The sequence below is a fragment of the Polistes canadensis genome, unplaced genomic scaffold (assembly GCF_001313835.1).
Source record: "Polistes canadensis isolate GaletaPanama2010 unplaced genomic scaffold, ASM131383v1 scaffold_282, whole genome shotgun sequence".
Lineage (NCBI taxonomy): Eukaryota > Metazoa > Arthropoda > Insecta > Hymenoptera > Vespidae > Polistes > Polistes canadensis.
In genome coordinates, this window is record NW_014569829.1 from 61,132 (window position 1) to 71,210 (window position 10,079).

A 10,079-nucleotide genomic window follows, 5' to 3' on the forward strand; every position below is an offset into this window, starting at 1 on the left:
TACTCAAAAACGGACTTTAGTTTCAATGCTTCTAATAACATCCAATGCAAACTTTTTTGCCTTGGTTTTATAAAATAAAACAAAATCAAATAAAATCAAAATACAAGGTACATTACGACGAATAAAAGGTATATTTAAATTATGAATTTTACTAATAATAGGTTTCCTCTTTTTTTCTTTTTTTTTTTTTTATTTATTTATCTCGTATCCGTTCTGTAATTATTTCTTTTCTTAATGAAAGAAAATTAAAATTGTAGAATAAAACACACAGCACGTTTCAAACAAAATTTAATATAAAATAATTCTAAAAGTATATTACAGTAAAAATAATAATTATTTTAAATGTTAGGTTTCTTTTCAAATTAACGAGAGAAATAATTTCTTACTTACCAATGTTAGTTTTTAAAATACCTATTTACTTTTGTTCATTTTCATATTGAAGTATAACGCGTGTGATATAAAAATTCGTAATTATATTCTTGTATCCACGTTTATTGTATAAAAGTACATTACATTTATATATTGTTCGAATAATGAATATTATATTGTTATAGAAAAATATAATAATAGAAAACTACAAATTAATTGGAAAGATTTTCACGAAGAGTAAAAACCAAACGATGAGGTTTTGGAATTAAAGTGATACCACATTCTCCTTCAAGATCAATCGAAGAAATGTTTGGTGGAATCGAAATAACGAATCGATGAAGAATCCTTGCTGAGAATAAGAACAAAATCATTTTTGCTAATTCGTCTCCAACGCAGCTACGTTTTCCTAAGGAAACAAAAAGAAAATAATAAAACAAATGAAACGAATGAGAGAGATAAGAGGTATCATATAGATTTTTATTTTTAATATTAATTATTCTGCGTTACTTAACATCATTCATATTCATCTCGATTGATACAATTAAAAATATAAAAATATATTTCAAAGAATTCGTTGTCGTAGTGTGTTCAGTGTTGCTGAATAAACAAAAACAAAGAAACAAACAAAATGTGATCAATAAAACGAACGTAATTTAATCGAACCGTTGAACCGCGTTACCTTCGAATCGAATGATTGGTTGACTGCAGTATCCTTGTACTATGAACGGCATATAACATTTTTAGCGAAGACAGAATCTTTGCCATTTACTTACCAGTTTGGAAAGGCAAGAATGCTTCCGGTTTAGCGAGGCTACCATCATCGGCAATGAATCTGTCAGGTTTGAAATCTAAAGGATCTTTCCAATAAGATGGATTTGTATGAATGGACCATTGCAATGGTACAATCATTGTACCTTTTGGAATATCATATTCACCTATTTGGGTATCCTAAATATTTAACAAATACAAAATTATGATACATTATTATTTTATCCTTGAAATATATTACGTCACACAGATTCATATATGAATAAAATTATATTTCTTATTAATTATTTAAACACGCGCGGTATTTACAAAAAAAAAAAAACATATTTCAAGTTTTAGTTATCCGTGACATTTCTCTCTTTTTCTTCGGAATGTTATTTATAAGAATTAAGAAAAAGAAAAAACAAGGTGTATGCATTTAAATGAGAAAAGGTCTTTGAATCTGTTCGCGTGGCTTACATCAAAAGAAATAAAATACCTCGATAGTTCCGTGAGGTATACCAACTGGAACAACACTTCTAAGCCTTTGTACTTCCGCTATTGTTGCTTCTAAACGCGTCAAAATAAATCTATCCTCCAATGTTGGTTCTTTATCCGATAACACCTGTTGCATCTCTCGACGAATCTTTTCCTGATATTCACATACAGATATACATTATTGCATAAGTATTAAAATATCACAGATAAGTATTTAATATTGGGTATATATGTCCCTCAATTTTGAAGGAAATAAAATGTTAAATGTTTTTTCTTAAAATGGGGGAATAGCATACGAACTATTATTAAATTATTCCTAAACGATTGGCAATAGTTTCGTTTGGTATAAATATTGAATGCATAAAAACAGGCGCCATTTTGAAGTGCAACTAACCTCAATAAATTTTGTACTGCATCAAATTTTGTATTTCTTTGTATGAGTAATCGTATCGATCATATTTTAAATAAAAACAAACTTCAAAAGATTTTTTCCAGACATATTTTCACATATGTTTAATAATAATATAAATAATGATTGATTAATTTCGGATATTTATTGATCGTAATTTAATATTCCCGTTAGATGTCGGTGTTAACTAAAAACTTGCGCCATATTGAATTGAAACTAACCTAAATAAATTGTATTACTTTTTCTACGAAATATATTATTTTAATATTCTTTTTAAGAAAAAATAATACTTTGTACCTGTTCCTGCGGATAGGCAGCTACGAAAAGAAGAAACCAACGTAGAGTAGTCAAGGTTGTATCAGTTCCTGCACCGAAAATGTCAGCGAGCAAATGATAATATTGTTGTTCGGTAAAATATCCAAGGTTGTTCGATTCCATCATTCTGTTCGTCATTTCATCGTTGAATGCGGATAAAAGGCTATCGTTGTTAATGGGATTTGATCGATGTTCTTCGATAATTTTTTGATAAATTTGATGAGTTTGTACTTTGCCATCGATCAAATTGTACATCGTTTTACCATATTGAGGCAAAAATCTGCGAAATATAATAAATATTTCAGTGTTTTATATTTAATAGAAAAAAAAAAAAAAATACATTTTTATTTTTCTTATCTCAGTTAAGAGGAGAGTAAAAAAATTTTGTTATCGAGGTTAAATTAATTATCAGGTGAATCGATAACGAATAGCACGCCTACTCGCAATTAAACTCACCATTTATTCCTATCGCTTTTAATAAACTCGATTATAATATCGCAGGTCATTTTTCTTTCTTTTTTTTTTGTTTATTTTACGTTTACTTTTACTCTGTTTATTTTTCCATTTTTAAATACATACAACAATTTTAAATTCCAATAGATCTCGTACTCTCGTAATTAAATCTTTCATATGCATATTGAATTTGTCGTGAATCATCGTGAGTATCGTAGTTGGATCATTGGATGAACAATAATAAGTTTAAATAAAAACAAGAATAAGAAAATAATTAAATTGATAATATTAATAATTTTTTTAGTTTCTTTTTTTTTTTTACCACGAGTACAACGGAAGAAAAAGAAAAGATAAAAATGTTGATTCGTGGTAATAACAATTTGTATCTATCCGAAAAAAAAGTTAATCAATATTGAAATGAAACTTTTTTTTTATCATTATTTCCTGGGCTTACCTAAGAAATGGTAAAAAATTTAATGGTCCCGCAACGCCAATGTGTTTAACTCCTTCCTCTTGTAATTTTCGTAGCCACGTCCAAACACGATCGTCCTCGTCGTAAGTTTTACCGAACACGAGATCGTTCATCAAATTTCCTACGCAATGATGCAACGTCTCGTTCGGATCGAAACCATCTTTCGTAGATCGATCCTTCAATTTCTACGAACGAAAGGAAACAACAACAAGATAAAAAAATAAAGCACAAGAAATCCCATCGACAAATTTTTAAAATACAATTTATTCGATCGATCGGATTAATTAATTTATTTAATTTATTTATTTATTCTCAAATTTATGATGTGCAACCAATAATATTTGTACATGTATATTAATTATAAGTGAAATAAGAATAAGACATTGTAAAAAACTTTGTAAGTTGTGCAATAAAAACCTGATTATATTGTACATGTATATTTAATTTTAATGAAACTTAATTTTTCTTTTTGGGGGGAGTGTTTTCTTATTTCTATTTTTAAATATCCATGCCCACATTTTTCTTTTTTCTTTTCTTCTTCTTTTTATAGAACACATTTTATGAAATATATAAATTTTCCTACCGAAATGCATTCATTTACGACTGCGAGAATTCTTCCTTCCATTTTATCCCTTTTCAATCCGAATTTGACCATTCCAAGATTTTTCAAGCATCCTGCAACGAACCTCCTTTGATCTTTCCAAAGTTCACCCTCGGCGCAAATCAAACCTGGGAAAGGACAACAAAAAAGAAAAAAAAGAAATAAAAAAAAACGAGGAAAAGAAAGAAAGAAAAATTCTCTCCGCAAAAAAAAAAAAGGAGAAAAATAGTTTCTCGGATCATATACTGAGGTATATATATATATTTATTTTCACGATTTCTCTTTTTTTCCTTTCTTTTTCTTTTTTCCTACCCCTATTTTTCTCTCTTTTTTTTTTCCTTTTTTTTTGTTCTTTTTGACGAAGGTGATGATCCTCGGTGGTGGTGCACTTTCAATGCTTGAGAATAATAAATAAAAATCTATGGGTTGCCCGAGGAAAAAAAAAAGAAAATCAGTGATTGGTCGAATTAGAATGGCGTGTAATGGTTACGGGAAGGGGTAGAAGGGGATAAGGGGAGAAAGGTTGGGATGGGTTGGAAGAGAACAAAAAAAATAGCAAGAGGATTAACGTGACACCATGTAAGTAGGCGGTGCCACTGAACTCATCGAAGGATTAATACTTCAATGAATAAACAATAATCTCACCGCACCCACTCCTTTTTTTTCCTTTCCCCTTCCCCCCCCCCCTTCTACTATTTTTCTCTGTCTATTTCTATCTTGTATTTTCTTTTTTTTCTTTTTTTTTTTTTTTTTAATATTAATCTTACTCACTTCAACTGCCTAGTCGATGAGATAAGCCAGTTATGTTGATCGATCAAATCACGCTTGTTTGCAATTGTTATTATGAAAATTGTTAAATGATCGACTGGACGTTTATTTGACGATCACTCGTGGTAATTCTTTCGAATCACGAGAGAGATGTTTTATTTATTTATTTATTTATTTATTTATTTATTTGTTATAGATTGCATTCCAATGGAAAAACTGAATTCGGTTTTTTCTGTTTTATTAGAAAAAGAAAAGAAAAAAAAAGAATAAAAATATCTAGGAATACTTGTAATTTTTCTTGTGTGTGTGAACAGAATTATTTTCATTGTAAATAGTTTTTTCGAGATTTTTGACAAATATCAACGAACTTTCGTAAGATCATACAAACGAGTTGATCTTTCGATCTTCGTCTTCAACGGATTCAGGAAAAAAAAAAAGAAAAGAAAAGAAAAAACATAAATTATTTTCGTTCCTAAATGCTAAACGATTCTACATTTAGTCAATTTTGAAAACGTGAATATTTTAGCAATAATATAAATGACGGAATTTTTGTGTGATTATAATAAATGGTAGTATTTTTTTTATTTAGATTTTATATTAATAGGTTGTGTTAAATACAAAAAGAACAAAATATATTACACAAAGTTATTCATTCAAAAATATTATAAACATTTTTTCGAATGTCTTTTTTTATCAACGATTTATTTTAATCAATACTTAAGTATACCAAAAAAGATTATCTGACTATTAAAATACGAAAACATAATTATTGAAATAAAATAATTCAAATATTTGTTTTATGCAATATACAACACAGAATCTCTCTTTTATTTATTCGAATATAAAATATTAAATTTCTTTTCAACAAAACAACAGGATTAAAATTTGTTTTCAAAATATTTCTCTGATAATTTCGATTGAAAATAAGATGCACCAATGCATTTCAAGTAATCCAATAGAAATAAATGCATGCAAGAGCAAAATAAATGCACTGGTGGATGTTAATATTTGCATTAACAATAGACAAAATATTGTATAAGTTTAAAACAATAATTTAGAAATATATTGGATTAGAAATATAAATAATAGGTCGAACATTTGTCTCTAATTCGAGTACCAAATTTTCTAGCATCTAAATATATTGTATTTTTTTAGAGACCTCCATGAATGTAACTCCGTAATGACCCTTAAAAGGGTCTCCCGACAAATTCCATAAAAAAATAAACCAGATACGAGTGTCTAAAAAATACCCTGCTATAAGAAACTATTGTTCTAGGTTTATGGTAGATTAGAGAAAATGTATTTCTTGTTTTTTTAAAAAAACAGGAGACCTAAATTATTGGATCGCAAAATGTCTGAAAAATAATGCTGATCGAGTTCAAAGATACTTTTTGATATTCGAAACTTTCCGGTTACCAGATGAAACTAATCCTGAGAATAATAACCTAAAAAATCATTGATAAAAAATTATCTTTCAAGAAACAAAAGAACCTAAGAAAGTGATTTAGGTCTGAATATGACTCGACGATTCATTTTCCCAACCTCCTGTTCCCTTTGAACCACATGTGAGACCAGAAAAACAAAACCGAACATCATTGGCCTTCTTTAAAACTTCAAATTACAAATTGCAATACTAAACGAAATACCGATGACAAGTTTTTATTAGATTTATTGTTAGGTGTTTTTCTTCTTCTTTTGTATATTCAAAAACGCATTAGAGGGACGGGTTGAAAAGTTTTGTGAGAAAAAATAATAAATAATATAATAATCATTGGGAGAAAGCTTTTTTTTGTCGACGATTGTTAAAAGATCGATTGGAAATTTGTTTTTTTTTTGTTAATTAATTCTAATTAATTTTATCGTTAAAAAGTGATTTTCTTGTTCTATTTTTTGTATTTTTCGGAAAACGTGACTTATTTCTATTTTCAAAATAAATTTGTTGTTTGCGATATTACAGAAAAATGTAAAACAAAGATGACATTTTTAAATTGTATTACATTTAATAGTGTTTAAAAATAATGAAAAAGTTCATTTACGTGTAAAAAGTATATAAAACAAATGTGACATTTTAGAAAAATGTTTCCTGTAATATAGATTTTTTTGAAAGAAAATATTTCAAGATACTTTTAAAAGATTATAAAAATCCATGTTTTATATTGATGATAGTAAAATATCGATGCTGTGACGTTTACGTTTACGTTTACGTTTTAATCTTTTAAAAGAGGTTTATTTAACAAACAAGTCACACATTCGAGTATCGCTGCCAAGAGAATGATCTCGGAATCCTGATGATCCACGAGATTATTGAGGTTTACGATCAACGTGCTTAAAGGAATACCGAATAAGATCCTTCGCGATGATCATGCATCTTTTTGTTTTTCTTTTTTCTCTTTTTTTATTAGGCGTATCATCGTGTCACGAATTTTCGTTACGAATAAATAGAAGGGTTGTTTTTTTTTCTTTTTTTTAACTAACCCCCTTAATTGTAAATAAATTAGAAAAAGTTAATTTTTACGTAGCTTCGAATAGAAATATAAAAAAATACAATTTGTTATTGCATTAGAGACATTATTATTATTATTTTCAAACGTCTTAGTTTACAAAGAACGTAATAGAATCCAGATTCAAGGCCTTAGTTTTCCTTTCCTCAAATACCAACGATCTGTTCGCATTCTAACTATAATATCATCTAACGTAAACGTTTTTATTTTTTATACTGCGTGTTTTCCAAATATTAATTTACTTGGTGACAATTATTGATAAAATAATAATATTGATAATTAGCATTATTGATCGTAATGTTACTATTAACCAAAATAATTCACGAGATAATTATTTCAAATATTTACTTAAAAACAAATAGACAGTTTTCTCCACAAACAAACATACGTGGTACATGGAAAACAAACAAACAAACAAAAACAAACGAATAATTGTTAATCGAATTGTAATTATTTTTCCCTTGCAAGGTTCGATAAGTTTCTTTAAGTATCGATAAACAAATGAAAAAAAACAAATAATACAAATAAATTATGACGAAATTAACGATGATATTGTTTAAACTGCGCGATCAAATTTATCTAATTAAATTGAACAATACTCGATTAATTCGCTACTCGTTCTAATCATCATCATGATCATCATAATCATCATCAGTGGTGTCGAGTAGAATAGTCGATAGGTCAGTGTCGTATTTAAATGACCGCACCGATAAAACTTTCCGGGATGCGTCATCATCGTTACAAGAGTCCCTCACGAATAAATCCTCTCGACAATTATATATTCCTTTTCTTTCCTTTCCTTTCCTTTTTGTTTTTTATAATACTTGTTCGTTCATACGATTAGATGGAAAGCGTTAAGAAAAAGATTCAACAAGAAAGAAAGAAAGAAAATAATCAATTGAATTTTTTTTTTTTTCCATATATATATATATAGAAGAACGTAGAATTTACTATCGTTTCTTACGCAACTAAACAGCACACCTAGCTCATATGTCGTGTAATAGTAGTAGTAGTAGTAGTAGTAGTAGTAGTTGTCAGTTGCCCGATGGCATGATTTCAAGAGATGACATCATCGAAAAATAAGAGATGCAAGGAGGAGTAGCAGCAGGAGGACGAAGGGAGGAGTGAAGTAAAAAGAGGTGGAAGGGGGGTAGGGGGAGGAGGAGGAGGAAAAGAAGGTGGAGACATTTTCGCTGCAATTCGTGAACCGCCAAAAATAAAACACCGGTTTTTCGTGATAGTAGAAATGAAATACATATATATATATATATATATATTTATACATACATACATATACATATATATATATATATATTGAATCGAAGAAGAAGAAGAAGTTTCAGGGCCGGTCGTTCCACCTCACCATACGACTACGGAGAACCGATAACTGCAGTGAAGGGTGGTGGAGGAGGGGCTGGGAAAGAAGGTAGGTAGGTAGGTAGGTAGGTAGGTTGATAGGTAGGTAGGTGCAAAAGAGGGGAGGGAGGACAGGTAAAGAGAAAAGAGTTGGAGGACTCGAAGCTCTTACACACTGTCGTCATACTGTCCAAATACAGTCGATCGATCATTAAATGTCCCGTTTACTATACCTCGTAATACATCGATATTTGTTCATCGATTTTCACGTTAAATTAATCTATCGGTGTTTTAGATTCATTTAAAAACATTTATTTAGATTAATTATTTCGTTGATATATAATATATTGATTGGGAACACACATAAACACACACAAATATTCTTCATTTTAATATTATATTATTTGTAATTATATTTGCAATTTTTTGTTTGTTCAAATATTCTATCCTTACATATATAATTATATCATAAATGTATATTATGGGAATTAATTAGATCAATGAACAAGAAAACAAATCTTTTCTTTTTCTCACAACACGTAATATACTTATGATTTATTATAATATATTGAAGATTACATTTTCTTTTAATTGAATTTTCTTGATTGGGTTTAACGAAGGAGGGGATGAGGGTGGACGATTCGATTGCATGGTGAAAAAATAAAAAAAATTAAAAAGAAATGTAAATACTTGTTATACCTAAGACAAATAATATCGAAAATTATCCGCAAACGGTTTTGGAATTTTCGTTGGAAGGGAAAGAAAAGGCAGAGGGTGATGCGGTGAAACGGTTCGAAAGCTGTAAAAAAAAATCTATATATATTTTATTTCCCCGGGGTACAAGGTCGATGCATGATTTCACCAAGGCAAGGCAAAGAAGCGACTTCGCAAGCAAATGGGCTAAAATTCTTCGGGAAAAGTCAAGAAACCGAGACGTCCTTGACATTCGAGAGAGTTTCAACGTTTATATTTTATACGTTGGTAGGTATGCCAGATGGATATTGGCATAGTGATCTTCTCATTCCGATTGTTGCTTTTTTCTTTTCTTTTCTTTTCTTTTTTTTTTAAGTAAAACAACTTTTGGGAAAAAGGGGTAACGAAGATTTTCGAGCGAGACGAAAAGTGAAATAATTGTAGAAAGTAAAAAAGAATTCAAATTATGTTTAATTAAACATACGAAAATCTATAGAAAAATTGTCTATGATGGTTAACATACTATAGAAATCATTTTCATGAGATATCGCGAATGTTCGTGTTATTCTTAATAAATAATTTATTATCAAAATCCTGACACAACCGTATCAGAGAACAATGAACTCTGTAAAATAATGATTTTTTCATAATTAAATATAAAAATATAATACAATAATAAAATACTATATATAAATAATATATATAATATATAATTATGATTAATTAATAATACACTAACTAATAATATATATAATATAATAAACCCGAATCGTCAATTAAGATTATGCTAATAATTTGCATTGATCATTAATTTGTGTAGTACGAATAGAGGATGACCAAAAAAATAAATTCATATCAATGTTAAACGTCAAATGGTAAATTTATAATAAAATACAT

The 10,079-nt window shown here is 28.7% G+C and overlaps 1 protein-coding gene across 1 annotated transcript in view; it reads right to left on the reverse strand.

Annotated features, from left to right (window-relative positions):
• Nucleotides 1-545: 545 nt before the first annotated feature.
• The window catches only part of LOC106791058 (cytochrome P450 306a1), a 21,811-nt gene continuing 12,277 nt past the window's right edge, over nt 546-10,079 (reverse strand). Inside the window, exons 2-7 of the mRNA XM_014756414.1 lie at nt 3,847-3,992; nt 3,246-3,448; nt 2,321-2,618; nt 1,616-1,768; nt 1,143-1,317; nt 546-775 (exon numbers count right to left, since the gene is read on the reverse strand). Coding sequence (XP_014611900.1) covers nt 582-775; nt 1,143-1,317; nt 1,616-1,768; nt 2,321-2,618; nt 3,246-3,448; nt 3,847-3,992 — 1,169 coding nt within the window. The 3' untranslated portion in view covers nt 546-581. The remainder of the gene's footprint in view (nt 776-1,142; nt 1,318-1,615; nt 1,769-2,320; nt 2,619-3,245; nt 3,449-3,846; nt 3,993-10,079) is intronic.